Here is a 22,779-nt window from a genome sequence, read left to right on the forward strand (position 1 = left end):
TAACAATTATATAATCAATCGAATAAACGATAAAATGCATTATAATTGTCGTTTATTTAATTTTTTATAGTCATACAAGATATCGAACGAGTCCGAATATATGTATATATATATTTCGTTTTCTTGAAATTCGTTTAATGAAAAAGATTGATTTTATACTTTTCAATAAGTTGAAAAAATGTATGTATATATACTATATAACAATTTTCTTGATCGCTCATCGGGAAGATATCGATTCGAGCAGAAAATGTTTCTCCCTATATATAGTACGTTATTATATATAGACTTTGATGGGCAATTGATACTCCGTTTTGTACGTTCTACGATTCAAAATCGATGTTACAAAATTTCTACAAGTAATATTGCAACCTTTTTTTTTTTTTTTTTCTTTTTGTTATTATTTTGTTTAGTTGAACGATTATAATAACGTTTATTGTTAATTCAAGAGCACTTAATCGTCGTGTGCGCGCAAGTACTATATACCGTCGAGTACTTTTAGAGATATCGAGAATCTTACATCTTCTAATAAAACGTATAATAAAAGTATGTAGCCAAGGGTGGTTGATTTTCGCGATTGGACAAATTCGCAACAAGTTGAGAAACAAGAGAGTGAAGGAAAAATATCTTTGATTGACGCGAAATTGTACTATGGACATCCTTTGCCCATTCTCTCCGACACGAGAAAATTTCTACACGAGAGTTTCCAAAAAGTCATCGTGAGGAAGGAATTGTTGCTGGGCCACGGAGGAATATTCCATGTCGATCGGTTTCGTGTTGTCGCGGAGGGCCGGTGCCTCGCAGAGAATGATGAACGTGCCAACGATCGATGCTATAGTGAAGATCCATAGGAAAAGTCTGTCGAGAACCATCGCTACGAAACCCCAATCCTGATCTTCCTGTCCAATGGACGTTCAAAATTCAAATGAAATTATCATATACTTCTCCTCAACTCTTTCATCTATACATATTCTAAAAAATTACCGCGTTGAACTCGTCCTGCCGTTGTATGTGGTGCTGAATGAACATCACGTTGTGCAAAGCTTTCTCGAGCTCGAAAGGATATTTCTTCCTGGGCGTTACGTCGCTCAGGGACTCGTCCAGCCCGGACATCACCGTGGGGAGTCCATTGTATCCACCGATCCCCCCCAAGAATCTGTTATGCGCGGTTGTCGTGTGCAATCCGTTGCACCCTGAAACCATATATATATAAATATTACACCTCCAATATTTTTTTTTCAATCATACGTCATAATAAAACACTGACCGCCGATTCGTTGATGACGCGCGGAATCGGGGGACGAGACTATGGAGGACGATTGCACTGCGGCAGCGACGGCGGCGTTGAATTTGCTCTTCTTCCCGGATCTTCCTCTTCCGTGCATCTTATGCGCGGCGAGATCGTTCAACAGATCGTCGGGCACCCTCATCAGAAGAAGCTTTGGCAATCTCCTTATGAAGATCTTCCTCACCCAAGGCGCCATTTTGTGAGTGCTCGGCTTCCGGTAATGCACGTTCAATATAACGATCGTTATTACTACCGAGAGGCCGACGAGGATCATGGTGAACAGCAAGTATTTGCCTAGCAATGGCAACGCCAACGAGGTGGATGGTATTATCTCCGATATTAAGAGGAAGAACATGGTTTGGGAGAGCAGGATGTTGATGCAGAGGGCGATTTTCTCGCCGGAGTCCGCGGGAAGGTAGAAAGCGAGCACGGATAAATACGAGATGCTCACGCACGGGACGATCAAATTCACCGTGTAGAACAACGTTTTTCGGCGTAGAGTGATGTTGAAGAAGATGTCGGGATAGGGCTCGTCGCAGCAGGGATAGTATTTCTTGTGCCGTTCAGCTGGAACACCCAATATGTCCCACTCGACGCTAGGATAGTACTCGCGAAGATCGATCCCGATCTCCACTTTGTCTCCCATGTTTTGATTGATGTGTTTCAAGTCGATCTGGATTCGAACGAAGATGGTTCAGAGATTCGGAGACGGATCGTTTGGAGTAATAATTTTTTTTACCTGAATACCGTCGTACGTCCAGGAACCGAACTTCATGAAGCAAGTTTGTTGATCGAAGGGAAAATATCGAACGTCTATCTCGCACGAGGATTTGAAGATAGCCGGAGGCGTCCACAATACCTTGCCCGTGTAATGCAGGATGGCTTTGGTCATCGTGGTAACTCCGTACTCCCCGTCCGCGCTGAAATTTCGCCAATGGTGATCCCAAAGTAAAAGGGGATTTTATTAGATTTAAAAAAGAAAAAAAAGGAAATAAATAGGGCGCGTACTTATTGTAGAGTACGATGTCGGGAAGCCATATGTGCTCGCTCGGTACGTAGAGTTCGGTGACACCTCCGTACTCTGCCGGGTCCCACTGAAACTTGTGATCCTGCCATTCCTGGGCAAATGAATTCGTCTCGATTAACCGACGATACCTTCGCCCGATACCGATAGATTCTCGATAGAATCTCGATCGAAGACTTACGTGCTCGAGCCAAACGTTGGTCGTGAGAATTTGATCCTTCAAATTCTGCAAATTTTCAATTATCATTTCGTTACTCTGAAAATTTTCCTTCCAAATTTCACAACCACCTTGTTTATTATTATTGTTATTACGATAAAAGAAAAAGGCCACGTACGAGATCGATCAGTTGGGACAGGCGAAGTCCTAGTTTAACGACCACCGTGTCGTTGTTATTCGAAACGGGGCGTATCAGTCGATTGTAATTCGACAGCAAATCGTCGTACAGCCTCTTCGCGTCCGGATTCCCGTGGCATATCCTCGCGGAGAGGATCAAGATGATCGTCTGGAGTATCATTTTGAATAGTAGGCTAGCTAGTTTTCGAATTCACATCCGATCGGCATCCTGTTCTTATTCATAAAAATTGAAATGAATTATGAAATCTGGAAATTAATTAAAATTTATCTTCCCTACGATTTAATTTTGACAATTTGGCTATATATTTGGAGACAGATATGTGATGATTATAGACTTGTTGCGTTCACTTCTTGCATCGATTCTTTATCGAAACGTAAATAATAACTTCTAATTTCTTTTAAGATTATTAGATTTAAGAAGTTATTACTTCGAGTCAAGATGCAATCGCCACGATATTTACATTAGTATAAAGTATCGTACCTTCGATTTCATTCTGAAATAATCAATACAACTATTCAATCGACGATTAATATAAATTAATATAAACTTCAAAATTCGTTGATGCAATCGCCACGATATTTACATTAGTATAAAATATATATCGTACCTTCGATTTCATTCTGAAATAATCAATACAACTATTCAATCAATTAATATAAATTAATATAAACTTCAAAATTCGTTGATGCAATCACCACGATATTTATATTAGTATAAAATATATATCGTACCTTTGATTTCATTCTGAAATAATCAATACAACTATTCAATCGACGATTAATATAAATTAATATAAACTTCAAAATTCGTTCAAATTTCTGTGAAAATGATTCGAGTTATTAAAATAGAATTGTTTCGGAATTTCGAGAGGAAATTTTAAATTTCTTTCGAATGATAATTCGATCGATGGATCGATCGATCACGACGTTTACGTACAAAGTATCGAATGAAAAGTTACGTACTTCAATCTCCCCGAGTGCTGTTCCACTCACGAGAGTCGATCTCGTGCCTCATAACGTAGCGCCCAACGATTCCTCGAAACGTTGACGATTCGTGTGGTCGGTCGGCGATCGGGAACGCGACGGACTCGCATCACTGTTGACGCGTCGTCCCGTCGTTTTCGTTGATTGAAACGAATCGGCGATGGTCGGCGCGGCGTCTGAACGGAGAAATGGTATTCTGTAAACAGCCAATGGACCACTGGATGATGTTACGCGCATCTCGGATTCTCCGGGATCGATACGCCATTGCGCATGCACCGGCCGAGGGTCGAGGGTGGCTGCGCGTTTTCAACGCCGCCCCAACGGCGCAGCTTCTGTTCGTTGCACCCGGCAGGGGGAAAAAGGGGCGCACGACCGCCGCTTCTGCACCACCATCTCTCCGCCTCCGCCCTCCCCCTTTTTTCTCCGTTTTTCCAAATTTTCCACGATTATCATCTACGTTTATTACGTTTATGTTTCACGCGCGATCTTCGAACGTATATCGAACGATCGAGAGATCGATCAATCTTCGAGATTAATTAATAACAAACTCCGTTGAATTAATTCCATTTGGGATGAGGGAAATATAGGTGTAAACCGACGACGTTTCTCTTCCTTTATTAATTCTCCTCAAAGAGTTGGAAGATTTATTACACGAGTATTTGAACGGGGGAGATGGAATTGAGCCCAATTGAGCCGAAGAAAAATCTTCCCTCTCTACCTCCTCCCTCGGTTTTCTAATTTACCTAACGAAGGTAGGGGCGAACAATAGGGAGGAATTTAGGACTAGGCTGGAATGATATTTGAAAAGGGTTTCTGACAACGCTCTTTATTCCATTGCTTTCTCGTTTAATAGAGATCTTCCGAGCGTGCACGTCAGATCGAGCGAGCAGTTCGCGATTCCTTTAACGTAACGCCGTTTGATCGTTTTTTCGCGTTTCTCTCTTCTTCTTTTCTCTCATGGACGACTTAACTAGGGTAAAATTTTATTTGGTTAGCGAGGAAGGGGGATTTTTCTCTCTTTTTTTTCCTCTTCTTTTCTTCTTCTTCTTCTTTCAACGCCCATCGCGCATATCGCGGTAAATGGGATTATTTTTCCAGGTTGCACGAAGCACTAGCAAGCGTGTCAGGGAACCAGTTTCGAATGGAAACTGCCCCATTCGCGTGTACATTTTATTATCTCGTCCTTAAGTATTCTATTTCTTTTTTTAATAAAATTTCAACAAAAAAACTGCGAGTTGTTTAAAGATCAAATATTTACTACTCTCTTTAAACGTCCACAGTTTGACAAAAGCGCCTTTGAACTCTTTCAACCGGTAATTTTTCTCGTAACGAGAATCAATTTTGCTTCGCTCCAGAGAGAAAGAGAGAGACGGAGGGATATCTTGAACCTGCAGAGTGAAGCGCGTCGGTAAATACGCGTTACATCAAAACCCTTTTATTTTTAGGGGAGAGAAGGAAGCAGAGAGGCGAGTTTACATTTCAACTCGCGTGAGTCAAGCCGAGAAATACGGTGGTGTGTTCGTTAAGGTAGAAGAAGGCCACTTCCCATCACCGATATCATTTTTCTCGGCCGGACGAGAACACGACCCATTATTATACGGTTATACTCTCTCCTCTGCAACCTTTTATCCTTGCAAAGTCGTTCTCTTTTTGCCTCTACGCGCCACCCCATCCCACGACTGTTTTTCCTCCTTCTTTCCAAACTGACGAAGGGGGAAGTGTGACCAGTCTCTCTCTCTTTTTCTTTTTCTCTCACAGAAACGTAATGTTGCGCAATCGTGCGCGATCTCGTCGTGCAAGCACTTAACATTGCGATGATTAGAAGATTATGCACGCATTGAAACGATTGCTGCCTTTTTTCCATCAGCTTCTTCTAAGCTTCGAATGCTTGGAGGATTCTATTTACCTATCGACACAAGAAAGGGAGATATATGGCGTTGTATTTTTCGTCACGCGGGAAATATTCGTATTTGTGGCCGATCAGGTAGAATTGTATTCGATATTTCATCATTCGTTATTTCACATCGATAAACGTATCCGTAAATTATTTATTTCGACTCGACTTTGAGAAGAAGCTGGAAGGAGTTGGATAGGGTTAAGGTTAGAAGAAGTATGGAACTCGTGAAACATTATTACGCATTTGGTTAAAAGCAGCTTGTTCGTGCTTGCAAAGTATTTTTTTATGCATCGCGCTTTCTTACAGAACCGTTTTACCGGAATGGGATAAGAACGTCTTGGCTTGTGTTGTCTCGAGTAAAATTCAATCTCTCCCTCTCTCTCTTTCCCTTCTTTTTAAAAATATGTATACCGCGGATATAACGTACGATATCGCACGTGCATACGCAATTTCACTCGGAGATTCCTCGAATAAGATATATCATCATCGCCCGTTTCATTTTTCCTTTCGCGCTTTCAATTACTCTCTTCGTAGGGGATTTTTCTCCGCGTCGAGAAAGACGAGGGAGAAGAGAACAACGAGGACGGGGCGTGAGTGGGAGGGGCAATATGCATAACGCGAATCCGTGGAAAGTGTAATAGCTGGCGCAAGGATTTCGAAATCGGTTGCATTAATTAATGTGATGTCATCGAGCAATTTTCCATCCTTTATCCTATTTTATACGAGAGAAACGTTTTAAGTCTAAAACTCGTGCACCTAATCGAGCTTGTTTCTTCTCTCGAATAAGAATGGATGGGGTTTTCCATCGATCGTAAAAGTCCAACGAGCATTGTCCGTAAATCATAGCGCTCCCTTTCGAAATATTCGGATCGCACGAATCACGTTTCACGCTTCGCGATCCTCCATACCTAGTTCGAACCAGCTGTTTCTACTCTCTCCTTCTCTCTTTCTCTCCTTCATTCTTCCTTTATTCTCTTCTCCGTCGGTTGAAATTGTTAGCCGCATTGTTCAAGAAAACGACATTTGTTCTCGCAATTTCGAGGCAACGCCAGAGGTTTCCCCCGGCATCGTTGAAATCCGCGTTGTTCGTTCACCGGGTGGAATTCTCCTCGGAATTCTCCTTTCCCCGGAGATTGTCAGAGAGGGAAGTGGCCGGTGGTATCGGCAGCGGAGCACAGATTTCAGGGGTTAATAACGATCGTGCTCGCGGAGGAGGGCGGGTTTTAATTCCGGCTATTTGCAAAAAAGATTATCCTCTTTGACCGACTACCTGACTTTTAATCCGTTCTATTTACCCTGTCCCTGTAGGATTATCCGTCAATAATTAACGCTTGACCTGTTGGCACGTGTATATATTTACACACACACTCGTGTATCGTAAGAATAAAGATTAAGTGAACTCGAAATTACTCGTCCATCGCCTCGCGACACGTATCTGGAGTAGCGACTTGGAGTACAGATAAATATTCCTTCTGGCTTCTGGGAGAGAGGGAAAAAAAAAAAAAGAAGTGGCATAAATTTCCATAAACGTCCGGACTCGTATTATTTCCACGAACGACGCGACTGGGAATACGAATGTTGAAGAAACTTTGTAAAAAAAAAAAAAAGGAAAACCTGCGTATTTCTTCCAATTTCGCAGCTGTTCGAAGTTGAAAAATCGTGCAGAAATCGTCCGATTTCCAATTTTTCATTATTTTAAAGATAATAAATTGTCACGAATGACAATTCGTTGCTTGATTTGATGCGAGGCCGATTCATGTCTTCCACGTAAGAGGAATGTATAGTATTTTTCGAGGGTGTACGAATACATGTGCGTAACCGGATATGTATCTGGCAACGTTATAGAGTGGCAGACGAGCGATATCTCTCGGTTGATCGAGAACAGTTCTTCCTTCCAATTTCGTGGCTTTCCGTTTTCATCCCTCCCTCGCCCGTGCGACACACGTCGCTCCATTCGATCTCTTCTCCTCCTCCCTCTTTAATCGCGTCATTCGCTCGCAAGAGTTTCGATCTCTTCGCTCGCGTTAAAGCAACACTGTTCTTCGAGATCCTGCGAGAACATCTCGGACAAAGGAGATAAGATTAAAAGAAAAAAAGAAAGAGAGAGAGGAGAAACGTCATTATAAAGTAGGAAAAGAGGGAGAGAGATTCGCAGTCGCGAATAATGTCGCGCAACCGTGGAAACGGGGCGCTCGAGCAGCCGCTTTTTAAATCACGAACCGCTGCGTTGGAATGTGTATCGCGGAATAACAAATTTATTCCCCGAACTGGAATAATTCTTCCACGCCCGTCCCCTTTTTCCTCGGATAATAACCTCTTCCTTAACCGTATCCATGGAATAATTATGGACAAAGGGGGAGGGAGTTGGTTGTGACACGCATGGTTGTGGATCCGATTCATCGGTGGAATTCTCGTCGAATAGAAATTCACCGAAAACCTAAGCTTGGCGCGAATACGATAATACGATAGTCGGCTTTTAATTAATTCTAAATACCTGTTATTATTCGTTGCGTCGAGAATTAACGCTCGCGTTCCGGATGAACACGATTATCCGAATTGGTGAATTTGTTATAAACTTATATATATATATACGTTACAAATTGCGCGAGATGTATAGGGAGAGAGAGGGACAGAGAGAGAGAGCGTGTGTGTAGAGGGGCGCGTGTTTGTGCGCTCGTTAGTGGTTGCAAATACGTCTCCCCCGATGCTGGGAGGCAAATTCGAAAACAGTCACGGTTCTATTATCTACCAGCGGTGGTACAAGAACCGCAACAACCGCAATGAGGAATCAATATTCAAAAGGAATTTATTTGTGTAAGTGGGCCACGCTTGTGCATATACCGTGCGCGTATTCTATATTACCGTCACATTGTTTCCGTTCTTTAATCCGCACACAAGTTTCGCCTAAATTTAGTAGCGACCGTGTTATCGTAACTCGCCATCCTGCCACTCGCAACTGTTTGCCGTCCCTTAATTATTATCGAGGCCCGTTAACGAAATAAATAGCACCGGCCTCCCCCTATAATTTCAACCGTGAGAAGAGATAATTTTAATCTCCTCTCGTTTCAACTTCGTGTCGGCCGACGTTCGAACGCTTTCTTCGAGTAGGTCGAAGTAGGCATCGAATGCGTGAGCGAATCTTTCGAGATGTCGATATTCGAAGGCAGCTTATCCGTCTTCCAAGATTGAGAACACCTTTGGGAAATACGTCCGGTAACCGGCACGTGGCGAGCACCATACAACTACCGTTTCAATTTTCGCCAGGCATTGCACACCGTTGCAACGCGTATCTCGAGGATCTTAATGCTCTTTTTTTTTTCCCACACGTTTCCGCGATATATTCCCCTCCCATCTTATTACACTTTCCACTCGGTTTACTTTTTGATTTCGTTCGTCCATTTTCTTTTTCATTCCTGCTCGAATTGCACGGATAGAGGGGGAGTGATCGGTTGTTGCGAAATCAAGATTGACGCGAATACTTATAGAATCTCCGAGTTATCTTTGGAGATGCAATTAATACCTAAATTCGAACGCGTCACGTTCGGGCACGTTCACCCCATGAGTCGGTCGCACACGATCGTGTTATTTTTAACATATTTATCGTCGTAATCATCGGGAGGGAAAATTGAATTTCTGCGTTCCAATTTTGACCGGAGAAAGCATCGAATCCGAGTCGCGGAAATCCTCCGATTCTGTGCGAGGAATTTCTGCAACTGGAAACGAGATCGTTTGGATTATCCTCTCGCGCCTTGAAGCAATAACGAATCAATTTACGTACCGTGTACCATAAATGCCAGCCGGTCACCGATCATGGCTCCCATGAATTATTGATAACTCCGTGTTGTGCGCATCGTATACGTATACACGTATACACACATATATATATATTCGTTTCGTCGATTCCCTTCTCGATGCACAACCGCGTTCGTTTCTCGCGGGATATATAGGTATCGGATGCGCGAACAGTTTCGAATTCCGTCGAATTTTCGTTAGTGGCCCTAGCCTCTCTCCATCCGGCCTCCGAGTAGGGCGTGTTCGCGTTGTCCAAAGGCTGTGCAGAACAGTGGCAACCCCCCGAGGAATTCCGGCGTCTGCGCCCCTTCCCCCCTCCTCCTCCTCCTCCTCCCCATCCCCTGAAACAAGAACTTCACGCATACCCGTTTATTTTGGAGAATCCTTGTAGATCGGAGGCCCTCGGAAATACCTTGCACATACCTATGTATCCCGGGCCGGGGATACAACAACGGACCACCGCATATCTGAGGTCGTCTCGCGTACCTGGTTGCATTTACGTGCACGCGTTTGTCACATATTTTCGACCCGTTTCTCTCCCCGATTAACGGCTCGCGATCGCGTTGGAATATTTCGCGTTGGAAATTCGGTTTATGGATCGCCGCGCTCCCCTCTCTTTTGCGCGTGTTTCTTCTTTTATTACGCTCGATCTCGATTCGAGAAATATCTTTCCTTTGAAATTCTCTCGTGTGTGTATGGTGTACGTATACATGAGGGAAGGCGTAGTAAGGATTCGGGAAAGGAGGAGGCGGGTGGAAATGTTGGAGCTTTATTCTTGGAGCGAGCGAGTAGCGAGTGGAAAGGAGATCTCCAGAGTCCTCGCTCAAACGAATCTCAGTCAATATCCAGACGTGTTCTGGTCGCTCGCTCAACAAGTTACAACGGGTACGGTTTCCGATCCGTATCGTTTTCGCTCGCCACTTTCGCGGCATTAATGCACACTTTCCTCTCGCGCTCTTAATAATTCAATAAGACGTTCCTTTCTCTCTCTCTCTCTCTGCGTTTTAATTCCAAGAGGCGAGATCTCGAGCCTTTGATCGAGCTGCTAATCGGAACGAATCACTCTCGAGTATCGTTTCATTATATCCGTGCTATTATTCCACTCTGTTCCAAAATGGAATTTCGAAGGGGATGAACAAGAGGATAGAAAGGGGGCGTAAAGATTGAAAGAATTACGGTTCAACGACCGTGAAAGTTGAACCTTCGCCCTTCGATGTAACGTCAACCGCGATCGGAGGAAAAGATTTTAATCGTATCGATATCCTTCTTTTTCTTTTCCACGGGGAGGATTACGCGTTCGTCGATAACGATATCCGCCCGTACAGCTGACCCATTAACGTCTTTTGCCCTTTGGCTGTAAAAATCTCGCTCGCCGTTTCATTAAACGTAACAATTTCGAGAGAGAAAAGGGTTACAGAGGCGCGAGAAACGAGGCGAAAGTACGAGAGGAGGAGAGACAGAGGCTGCGGGGGCTATGTCCGCATCGGGTAAGGCTTCGTTTCTATTGTACAATTTGAAGGGAGGAGGGAGGGAAGGGCAGAGAAAAACCTTTGAGGAAGAGGAGAAGAAGAAGAAGAAGAAGAAGAGAGGAGAGACGTAACGCGAGGCACTCTCTCTCTCTCCTTCTCCCTTTTTTTCCATTTTTCTTTTTCGTAACCACCCCTTTGCCGCCTCTGCACTCCGTTCAGCACCCTCTGACGAGTCGACCTCGCACCGCCAGTGTCAGTATCGACTGGGATACCTCGTGGAGAGAACAGCAACGAGGAAGGACAGAGGGTAGGCGAGATGCTGAACACATACAAGTGGAACGGAAAGCAACGGAGTAGTAGATGGGGGCGGGAGAGAGAAAGAGAGAGAGAGAGAGGGCGGTTCGTCGATGCTCGGCAAGGGTCGTGCACAGTGCCGTGCTTCAGGTGTACCTATCCTCGGGGAAATTCTCTCGAGAGAAAATCGCGCAACCCTTTACCCCGAATCACCTAAACGGGATAAACAAGATAAACGATGCTTCCCCCTTATCCTCTCCTCCTCGATGATCATTCTCTCGCCGTAGACGAGTTTCGTCTCGAGAAAGGTATCGACGAAAGATCCTGGATCCCGTTACGAATATCGCTTCCTCGTTGGAGGAGGAATATAAAAGATGTACAGGGGGGAGGAAAAAACGGAAAGGAAAAGGGTGTGGGTAGGACGCGCGTAGGACGCCTCCTCGAGATTTCCACATGGTGTCGCGTGGTGGTTCGAGCTCGGCTAGGTTCGGCACGGTTCGGGGACCGGTCCGTCCTGTCGGTGCTGCCACATGGCAGCGCGTCGTCGTCTTCGTCGTCGCGTTTTGCGGGGTTCGCGAGGTTTCAGGGGCGGCACCTGGCTGGTGGGGGATCACGGTCGTTGTACACGATCGCGCGAGAGCAGGACGGTAGCAGCGGCGGCGGCGGCGGTGGTTGCGCGCAGGGGTGGCGGCGACGGTCGGGCACGTTCGGGCGAGTTCGCGAGTGATCGGCAGCGTCTCGCGTCGGGGCTTCCACATGGGTTGGTATTGGCTCCCGGGGCGCAGGGTGGCTTGTGCGGCGGGGCTCTAACCGGAGAGAGATTCTAAGCGGCGAGAGTATAACGGAGCGAGGCGGCGAACGAGCGAAAGAGAAGAAGCGGCGAGGAGGCGCGCCGTAGGGGGGCAGAGGAAGGGACGAAGAGGGCGAATGCGCGAACGAGCGCGAGCGAGAGGGAGAGGTACACGGCTCGCCACAACATCCCCCCCGTCCCGCCACACCTCCTCCTCCTCCTCCTCCTCTCTCTCCACCCTCGGAACGGGCAGAGCGTCAGTGCTAAGGTGGGTTGCTCGGTCGGAACATTGGCAGAGAGAGAGAGACACGTCCTGGGAGTGCCTGCTGCACCGACACGATTCCCTGGTGCAGGACCCGCAGCAGCAGCAGCAGCAGCAGCAGCAGTGGCAGCAGCGGAGAGAACGCGCGCACCGCTGGAGCGAGCGTGAGTGAGAAGAAGATGAGAGATCGACTCTGGTGACACTCTCCGATCGACACGCGCCTAAACCACGTACACGCGCGTAACCACGCACGCGAGAACGGGATAGAGAGAGCACGCATACACAGACGCGCGCACCCACGCACGCACGCACGCACGCACTCACTCACTCGCTCACGTACGTACGTAGGTACGTAGTGACGGGAGCATCGGTATCGGGAACGCAGCTGGCAGCATTCGCTTCCGTTCCAGGAGACGGAAGGAACGGAGAGGCAGCAGCCTCAGGAGGAGGAGACGCTGATGAGGATTTTCGGTGGATGAGAGCTAGCTGCCGCTTCTGCTCTGCTGTCGTCGTCGGTGGTGGTGCGTAGACCGAGAGAATACGGTGGCGTGGTACGGTAGTGGTGGTGGTGGTGGTGGTGGTGGTGGTGGTAGTAGTGGTAGTGGCGGTGGTGGTGGTGGCCGTGGTGGTGGTGGTGGTGGTGAGATCTTGGACGAACGAGAGGCAAGCCGTTGAAACCACGCTCGGAATCATCATGAGAGAATCGAAAGGGTGTTGGGCGAAGTCGGTCGAAACGGTGGACACGGCTGGAATAGCAGCCTTCCGTTTGATCGGTTGAACGGTGGTGCACACGTATGTACGCGTACCGTATCGCGGGGAAGAGGACAGAAAAGGTGGAAGAGAGGGAGAGGAGGAAGGAGGAAGAGAAAGGTGTGTCGTGAGGAGACGACGAAAGTCCTCGGTAGGAGGTGAGCGTGGCTCGAGGGTGGCGGTGGCCGATGGCGAGTGATGGTAGCGGTGGTGGTGGTGGTGGTGGTGGTGGTAGTAGTGGTGTAGCGGTGGGTGCTCCGAGCGGTGAATGATCGTCGTCAGCCTCGTGGAAGAGGCGGCCGCCGCTTATGCGGGCTGCCGTGCGTGCCGCATCATCGCCAGCGAATGATCCGAGTCCGCGGGGGATAGAAAGTTGGTCGGAGAGAAAGAGGAGGAGGAGGAAAACGAGGAAGGGTGTCGTAGCGATCGGCGAACCACCACCGCTCGCTCCTCGAATCGAGATCGTCGTGGTTGTCGCATCGGATCGCAAGGTGGAAGTTCGCGTCGAAGGGATACGAGAAGGAGCAGGAGGAGGAGGAGGCGGAGGAGGCGGAGGAGGCGGAGGAGCCGGAGGAGGAAGAGGAGGAGGCGGAGGGAGAGGAGGGGACGGGGGAGGAGGAGGAGGAGGTGGAAGAGGAGGGAGAGGAGGAGGCGGAGGAGGAGGAGGAGGAGGAAGAGGAGGAGAAGGAGGAGGCAGAAGTCCGCAGTCGTCGAGCTGGCGGCTGGCAGGAGCCGCTAGATCCCGCCGGTTATGGCAAGTTGGATCGCGCTGTCGGATTTCTGCCGGAGAACCATGACGAACGCGTCGTCCTCTAAAAGAACGAACAGGTTACGAGCGAACGGCACGAGCGTGATCGGAACGACGTTCTCGGCGAGGAACGATATCCCGTTGACCACTGCGACCAGGAGGACGACGACGACGACGACGACGAGGACGACGACGACTGCGACGAGAACGACTGCGACGAGGAACGCGGCACCAGTAGTAGTAGTAGTAGCGGCAGCATCGCAGAGGAAAAATTCGAGTTCGAGAAAGATGCCGAGGCAAATGTTCGGGAAAGCAAGGTTCGCGTTTAACGGCACGTCGATCGTAACTATGATGACGACGACGACGACGACGACGATGACGACAACGACGACAAAGACGACGACGACGATGACGACGACGACGTTGACGATGATGATGATGATCGCGATGATTCTGTCTCGTATGGCCACGCTGTCGTTAGCCGTGATGGACAAGGGTGTCGCAGTAGCCGGCTCGCACGGTCTCGGGTCATCGAAGGCCTGGTAGCGCGTAGGTAACGCGTGTCGTACGGTGTTTTGTTTACTCGTTGGTACCAGTGGTGGTGGTGGTGGTGGTTGTCGTGGTGGTGGTGGTGGTGGTGGTGGTGGAGGTGTTGTTGTTATTGTTGTTGTTGTTGTTGTTGTGCCGTCCGGATCTCTTCTCGGGGCTATCGTCTGTCCTCGTATCTATCGGTACACATCGGTAGTGGTGCGTGGCCCTGTTCTCCGGTGGGTGTCGTTGGCGCGTTGGTGCGCCGTCCCTACCCACCCTACCGATCCTACCTGGTCGCGACGTGGCGGCCGGCCGCCGGTTTCCTCGTTTCGATAGCCGCGTACCCGCACTGCGGTCGACTCTCGGCTAGATACGGGGGCCGGTGTTCGCGCGCGTCTCGGTGACAGTCCTCCCGGTGATTGGCCACGAGCACGACCGCGACGAGGACCGCGACCGCGACGGTTACGCGTCCGGTTTCACGCGCGAGACAAGCTTACGACGACGACGACGACAGTGACGGCGGCGGCGGCGGCCACGGCACCGGCGACAGCACCCGCTACGGCCACGACGTCGGGTACGTGGGGGATATGTGCGGGTGCGCCACGTCCACGCGACGAGGACTGGGGACTGCTGCGGGTAAATCGGCACGGCGCACCAAGTCCTCGTGCTCCCTACACAGCAAGCCCGGGATACGGTAGCTCGTCCTTCACCGTTACTCCTCATCGACGCCCGCGGGCAATGTGCCCACCCGCCGGCAGAGCAACGTGAGTCTATTATTCTTTTATTCTCCTCCGCTTTGTTCCTTTCTTTTTCTTATCTCTTATTTTTTATTTTTTTCTTTTTCCCTTTTTCTCCGCCCAATCGTTTATCCAATGGCCATTATTATTTCGTCGTTGTTAATTGCGCGTTATTTCTGCGTAATTATTTAGTTCGTAAAATGCCTAATGTATTCGTAACCGTGTTTCGAATTTCTTATCGTTTCTATTATTGTACCGTGTTAATCCATAAATATATACAATCGTGAGTCGTACGCGTTCCACGTATCCAAATTCTTGGAATTCGTAACACGCCAGCTGTGTTATGTTTACGTATTTCGTGAGAAGAAAATTTCCTCGTCTCTGTTTATATTATACGTATTACACACGGATTGTATACGTAGGTACGCACGTATACGCGCGATCGTCTCTCATTTCGATCGTGTCGTTGAACCCGCGTACACGCGACGCTGCGAAACTGCGCCATCGTTATTTCTAACGCGACAATAGTAAAACGCCATTGGTATTTCATTTATGTAAATAAGCGACAGTCTGCGCACCGGAAATTTCGCGACAATTCTACGAGCGAGAGATGCTGCGCGTGTGAATTAATTTAATTAGTCCGTCGATGCGAATAATTTTAAGGGCGTTGTCATCGTCACGTGTCCACCCTCGCGAGTGAAACAAGAGCGTATAATTAAATTCTTCTCTCTCGGCTTCGATCAGGTGAAACTTTAAAACGTAACCTTTCTCGTTTCACGGACAAATAATTGTCTTCTCCCTCCCTCTCTCCCTCTCTCTCTCTCCCCTTCTCTCTCTCTCTCACCCCCTCGTTCGAGGATGATCTCCTTTTCAAAGTATACGTATAGATCCGCCCGCTTTTGCAACGCGAATCTTAAAATGGAATCGAACGTTGTGGGAACCAGGATCAAAGCGAGGTTCGTTTTCTTTTCTTCTCTCTCTTTTTTTTTTCCGCGAAATATTTAAAATCGACATGCAAGCTAAACTAACGTGTCCCCTGTCGCTTCGTTAATTGTTTTTTTAAATTAATCTTTCGCAGTTGTACTCGACTGACTGTGAACTAAAAGTGTACAAAAATATCGGTATCGATAATCGATCGAATGGAATCTCGAATCCCTATTCGAGAAGGAAATCAATTCGAGAAAATTCGAATCGATCGACGCCTAAAAATCCTGGTTAAATACAAAGTAGAAATGTTTTTTTTTTTTCTCTCCTTTTTCCCCTTATTTGGACCGCGTCTTTGCTCGAGTCGACGAATAAATTGCTTCTATCCTCCTCTCCTCCTCCTCCTCCCCTCGAACTTTTAGGAAAGCCAACCGAAAGCTTCTATGGAATCGCGCGAAAACGTGGGAGTGCTTTCAAGAGTGTCGTGGTAAGTCTTGGGCGTAGTCCTTTAGTTTCTCTCTCTCTCTCTCTCTCTCTCTCCTCCTCTTTTTCTCCTATCAACCCGTTCTCCCTTCTCTCTCTCACTTCCTTTCCCCCCCCCCCCCCTCTCGATATACCATTTCCCTTCGATATTTCATTGATACTTTCGCGCTTCGAAATGGAACCACGGTGGAAAATTTTAAGTGAAAAATCATCGTTTCCACTTTTCCGTTGCGGTTCCATTATCTATTCCCCCCCCGTCGTGCAACGTTGCACGGGCGGGAAACGACGGGCGAGTTCACACGACCGTGTACATATTTATGTATATATATACGTGTATACACACACAGATATATATACGTGTGTAGTTTTCGAACGTACGAATCCATTACGATTAAAATTTACGTTCGCTTTTGCCGACGATATTTACGCTGTATTCGCGTGACGCGAATTCACGTCCCGATCTCTATTTTTTACCGTTTTCATCGTTTCACACGGTCGTGGCAAATCGTAAATCCAACGCCAAATTTTTTCAACTTACGCCTTGATACGCGTGATCGCGTATTTCACGCTTTAAATCTAACTCTTCCGATAAACTCCTCGTCGCTTTAATCCCCGTCGTTCGTACGTACGTGTATTATGTAGTAAGACAACGGAATCACGATCGTTTCGTTTATCCCTCGTTCGTTCGATCGATAACGTTCATTCATTCTCGGATCTAATATCGCAAGTTTCGATTCGAATCATTAATTCGCATCGCAAACAAATTTCCCTTTAACCCGTTTCCCGTTTACAGAGACAACACGAGGCCACATCTCGATCAACCGATATCAACATCATCGCCCTTGTTCCACGAAATTTCTCTGCCTTATCCGCGGCACGTCCATCAAATCCGTTGGAATCGATGCTTCCAACCTTTCACCCAACACGTCTGCCTATGAATTTCATCGTATTCGTGAAACAAATCCAATCCTCGTCCCTTTCCTTCCCTCCTCCCTTTCTGCACGCTCCCTTTCTTCGTATCGTTCCATGGATTCCACGAATCACGTGCGTTTAAGGTTCATGGAATCGTTTGAACTCTACATCTTCCCTCGAGATCTTTTTATTTTTTCTTTTAGAGGGACGAAAAAGATTGTGGACGGGATTTGGAGGCACTTGGTTCCATCGCGACCGCGGATACGCTTCCGGACAAAGGCCGCCACTTCCGTGGCGCGGCGAGCGAGCTCGCGTCTCGGATGGAAATGCCGAATACCGAATGGTCGAAAACCTGCTGACGCCGGGACCCACTTCCGCCCCGATCCCTGTCATTTTATCGGCGAAATCCTTGATTAAACCACTCCTGACCCTCTCTGTCTCTCCTCCCCTTCCTCTCGTTCAATTTTCGATGAAACATCGGAATTTTCAGAGGCGTCGGTATTATTATCGTATATCCCCGAAAGATATATATTTGTGCGTTTATCGCGTTTCAATTTTATTTTAACAACGTTACCGCAACGTGGTTGTAGATTTTTATCTCTATCTCTATCCGTTGCTCTGTGTATATATATACACGTTTTCTACACGACGACGAGACTTTACTTGTTTAAAATTAATTTCGACTTTCGATCTCTTCGATTTATAAAAAAAAAGGTGGATATTTTTGCTCGATAAAAATGCAAACTTTTTCCATCGTGTGTGCGAGGGAGGACGGGTTTAAAAAAAAAAGGGGGGAGAAGAAAGAAAGGGAGGGTAGAAGAAACGTCATTAAGGGGAGAGAGGAGAGGAGAGGAGGATTGTCATCGTCGGTCAATCGTTTCTCTTAGGCGTGACGCGAACGTGATTCACCGGCCGGGATATATTGATATTCAAATTTATGATCCCAACCCAGCCGTGGCTCTGCGCAGGGACGAAATTTACATTCGAATTAACGTCTGCCTCTGCGGTGGTTGAGGTTTCACGTTCGCTCGTCACGTTTCGCCAACGTTCTTTCCTCGTCAAACTTTCTTTCTTCCTTCCTTTCTTTCGTTCGTTCGTTCGTTCGTTTGATCAGATGCCAGCCGTATTTCGAGGCGGAGCTCGATGCTCGAATTAATTCTTCAAACTTTCCACCTTTTATCGCGCGAATATTAATTTCTCACCGTGTACACACGAGATTAAGAGAATTTCTTCTTCTTCTTCTTGTTCGAAATCTTAACGGAAGTTGGAGGTTATTTTCTCGCGAAACATTGAAATTATACGTACAACTTTTTCCTCTCTCGTGATTTCTCGAAAAAGAAAAGGAAAGTGTTTGTCGAGACTTTCGTTTCTGCATCGAAATGCGGATATCGTGGATGATCGTTGAATAAAAATTAAGCTCAGTAACGCGCGTGTAAAAGAGAGAGAGAGAGAGAGAAAAAAGTAAAATAGATTCGTGGCTAATCTGTATCGAATTTACGATGATTTTCAATCGGCCTCGAATTTTCTACGATGATCCTGTTTGTTCGGATACTCTGTAACGCCATAGTTTTTATCGTTTGCTTCTTGATCCGATTCTCTGTTTCACCAACTGAGCACGCGTATTATCGCATAATCCGTAACGACTACAATCTTCCGTTCTCCTTTCCCTCTTTTAATTCGTCGCAATTGCCCGATCGAGATCTTTCGAATTTCTATAGGAATTGCAAAGTTTAGGTTAGAATCCGTGAAAATTTTCACTTTGATTTTTCCCCGATACAAGTAGAAATTTTTTCCTTCTTCTCTCTCGAGAATTAGAAATTCGATAGAATGAAAGATTGCGATTAAATATGAATATATATATCGCGATTGAAATTAACAAAGTCCCTTTTCAATGTTCTTTTTAACCCTCTATCGCACGAACTTTTATGAGTTGAAAAAGATAGCATTCTTATTTTTTAAAACATTGAAACACGTATTTTTTATTGAAGTCCCTAATTGGGAACGGAATGCAATAAAGGGTTAATTCTCCCCCTCTTTGAAAATTTCTTTCGCGACAACACGTTAATTTCTCGCGTTTTAATTTCTCAAAATTACGAGAGTACCACCTCGTAATCGTTTCGATATGTCCTTCGAACCGAACTGTTCTCGCGATTTCATCAGAGGGAAACGAGGCAGCCAATAATTAATAGCGGAGAGGCGCACTTTTATCGGCTTTTCTTCTTTTTTTTTTAATCTAGAGAGTGAGCGAGTGGGATAGAGATGGGAGTACACAGGTTAAAGCGACCGAGTTGGTCGGTCACTGTGAAGTGGCGGTGTTACACCACGTAACCAAGTGGACCGCACCCACCGCACCGCTCCATTTTCTTACTCGAACGTAAATTGAGTGATAGAATGCGAATGCGAACGCGCCTCTCCGGATATGGATTTTCCGACCAGGCGAAAAGGAGGAGGAGAGCGCGTGTCTCTCGTTAATTTTTTTTTCTCCTCATCCCTCTCCCCTTCCTCCCTCCTTTCTTCAAAACGAGAACGTTGCGTTAACTACCGTTCTTCGTTTTTATCGTCCGCGAGCGGATCGATTTTTGTATCTCACCGAGATTTTTGTCGACCGGTTTCGAGAAACGCTCGTGGGAAATTGGTCGAGATTTTATTTATTTTAACGTTCGTTCCCCTTCGTTTCGCGAATATCGGGGATAAATGGACACGCGAGGGTTGTTGTCGGAGACGAGATTTATATTTTTTTCTTTCTCTCTTTTATTTTTATCCACTATCGTTGCTAATTTTCCATCGTGGGAATGGAAATGTTAGGATTAGAATTAGGAAACGTGGAACGAGTTTAAGTAGCAATCGGCAACGAAAACAAAACTGGGCGTGGCTGTCGTGAAAATTTTAGATCTCCTTTGTTTCGTTTTCGATTTTGACTCCACGAAGAAAATCTTATAAGGCAAATCGTATAATTTACGCGTTCTTTTTGTCTTCCTTTGGAAATTATTCCTTTGGATATTGGTCAAGTATTTACATATATGAACGTGAGATTAGATTTGTATCAATCATTTATCTCATGGTATTTACAATTATTTTAACTCGACACGTTATAATTATACGAATTGCAGAACGATATTAAACGTAATTCCTTGTTCGAGGCATGCATCGCGATATTTTTCGTTGTTTCGTGGCACGAACCATTTCGCTTTGAAATAGTCCGAAAGCGAATCGAACGTCCGGAAATAGGCTTTTTTCTTTTTAAACATATTTTCTGCGTTTAACGTAGAAACTCGTAATTCTCGAATTTCTCGCGCAACCAATCCCTCGTTCGATTCCCTCGCTCGATTTGATTCGAAATTTCGCGAAGCGAAAAGGGACGAATAAAAACAAAACACTCGCCTCGAAATAACCGTGAAAAAAAGAAGAAAAGAAAGACGAAAGAAGGAAAAAAAAAAAAGAGTGGCGAAAACACGAGGGAAATTGCGAGCTCTTGGAGAGAACCGCCGCGAAATCATCAAATTGCTTGTTTAACGAGTCAAGTGTGTGTGCATAGCGCTTCGTTTCCTTGCCTCCTTTTATCGATCCGCCTCTCGAGCGATGCACTCGAACCGATGTCTGAATGCGGATATTCAAATTCACCGTTGCTCGCGCGGGATGCCAAACCCGGGGATGCTAAACTTTGCGGCATTATAGCGGGGATATTTTCGGAGCCAACGAATCGAACCGAACCCTGCCTTCCTCCTGTACGTCCAATTATTTCCACGTTTAATTTAATCATCTTCAAATTGATTCGCCTCGTCGAGCAAAATTTTTCCTTGCTCCTTTTCGTTGCTCATCCGCGAATTATTTACGGGGAGGTGGAGGGTTCCAATCCAATTTTTCATCCACACGAAGCCGAAATGGAGCCTATATTCACGCCAACATTTTTTCGGACAACGTATTCTTCCTTTTGCTTGAACTCCAGCCTCGAGACTCGAAGGAATTCGTTCGATCCAAGAATATTTATTTTTTATTTTCATACGTAGAAAGAGGAAACGAGGAAAGGTGCATTTAAAATTGGTATTTAAAGTTGGAGGATTGGAAGATCGAGGACGAAGAGATTTGGAGGAAGAGTAAAAAAAAAAAAAAGAAAGAGAGAATGACGAGCGTGTGGGATTCAGGGAGATCGATAGGGTGGGAGCAGGCATTGTTTACGCCGAGTAAACGATTCAATGCTGAGAAATTTGCGACGAAATTTTTTTTACCGTTCGATGGAGAAGGTTAATCCCCTCCTCGACGAGGAGGAGGAGGAGGAACGCTGCATTTTTCATTTTGAGGTCAGGACCGATTTAGCGAGGGGCTGCAGGGGTTGTTCGAAGCTGCTTTCGAAGCGATGCTGCGAAATTGCGTGCTTCCCCCTGCCTGATTTTAAATCACTCGAAACGTTTGTTTTAAACGTTTGTTCTTCCCAACAATTGTTCTATCCTCTCTCTCCATCGATTAATTAATCTCTTCTCTGTCGCGTTATTTGTTACGAATAAACGTAACTCTCTCTCGACTCTGAAAAAAAAGAGAGAAAGAGAGAGAATTTTTCGAGACATCTTCACTGAACCTGTTACTATTATTCAATCGCATCATGGAAAAAAGATTGCTACTCAAGAATGAAGAATATGAAGAGAGAGAGAAAGATCGACGATCAAAAAAACGTGTAAAGACGCGAGAGGGGGTCGATCGCCCTGCCCCCCCGCGTATCGAGGACGTTGATTTTCATCCGGCCGTGGCAAGTATACACAGACTGCATTTTTCATTTCGAGGCTATTGCCGAGGCGCAGTCGCGAATGCGGGTTAAAGCGACCGAGTTGGCCCCTCGCTATGAAGTGGCAGTGTTGCACTCTCCGAGGCCAAGAGAACCCGTCCATCCACGCCACTGCTCCATTTTTCTCCCCCCTCGCCGGCCCCCCGCCGGTCAGAGGCCACCGGCCACCACCCGATACACCACCACTTTGTAATGCAAATGTTTCGCAATAATAATTTCATCCCTCTCTCGCAACACGCCTCTCCTCAGGCTCGGTGTTTCACCGGTACGGGTATTAAACCGCCCTCTCTGTGTGTCTCTTTGGGCGAGAGAGAGAGAGAGAGAGAATGCAAAAAGAGAAAGGGGGAGGAGGAGAGAAAGGACGACGAGTGGTATCACCGTGTTGACCGAGTCCCGAGGAGGGCGAGGGAAAAATGAGAAAATAAGAATTTCTGAACAGCCTGTGGCGAACCAACCACTCTCCTGCGAACCACTCAGTCACGCTACTGACTGGTGCATAATCGTGAATGATGCACGAGGGACGCGCCGAAAGTAAGGTACACTCGTCCCGTGAAATTCTGCGATTGTTATTTTTTTAATGAGCTTGTCCAGTTGGTCGGCCGAGCTTTTTTAAACCGCGAGCTACCCCTTCTTCACGTTCTTATGTTCGGAGGATTTAAACAGTCGGGGGAAATTTTCTCGATTTTCTCTCGCGAACGAGATAGATATGAATATATATATATGATACACAATGACGTGTAACGAGATAATAAGCAGGGGTTAAAA

General features: G+C 46.4%; 2 protein-coding genes across 4 annotated transcripts in view; one reads left to right on the forward strand and one right to left on the reverse strand.

Moving 5' to 3' along the window:
* Positions 1-35: 35 nt before the first annotated feature.
* Positions 36-3,889, reverse strand: nAChRa2 (nicotinic acetylcholine receptor alpha2 subunit). 3 transcript variants are annotated; one of them, XM_006561502.3, is made up of 8 exons: positions 3,628-3,889; positions 2,645-2,872; positions 2,491-2,535; positions 2,294-2,403; positions 2,025-2,205; positions 1,265-1,958; positions 982-1,190; positions 36-896 (listed from the first exon to the last, which is right to left on the reverse strand). In XM_006561502.3, exons 2-8 carry the CDS (start codon positions 2,822-2,824, stop codon positions 690-692), a joined length of 1,626 nt encoding a protein of 541 aa, XP_006561565.1. In that variant the 5' UTR covers positions 2,825-2,872; positions 3,628-3,889; the 3' UTR covers positions 36-689.
* A 10,420-nt stretch (positions 3,890-14,309) lies between these two features.
* The window catches only part of nAChRa1 (nicotinic acetylcholine receptor alpha1 subunit), a 116,518-nt gene continuing 108,048 nt past the window's right edge, over positions 14,310-22,779 (forward strand). The window contains exon 1 of the mRNA XM_026442626.1: positions 14,310-14,945. The gene's annotated coding sequence lies outside the window, so the exon portion shown is untranslated. The remainder of the gene's footprint in view (positions 14,946-22,779) is intronic.

Source organism: Apis mellifera, linkage group LG9 (genome assembly GCF_003254395.2).
Source record: "Apis mellifera strain DH4 linkage group LG9, Amel_HAv3.1, whole genome shotgun sequence".
Taxonomy (NCBI): domain Eukaryota; kingdom Metazoa; phylum Arthropoda; class Insecta; order Hymenoptera; family Apidae; genus Apis; species Apis mellifera.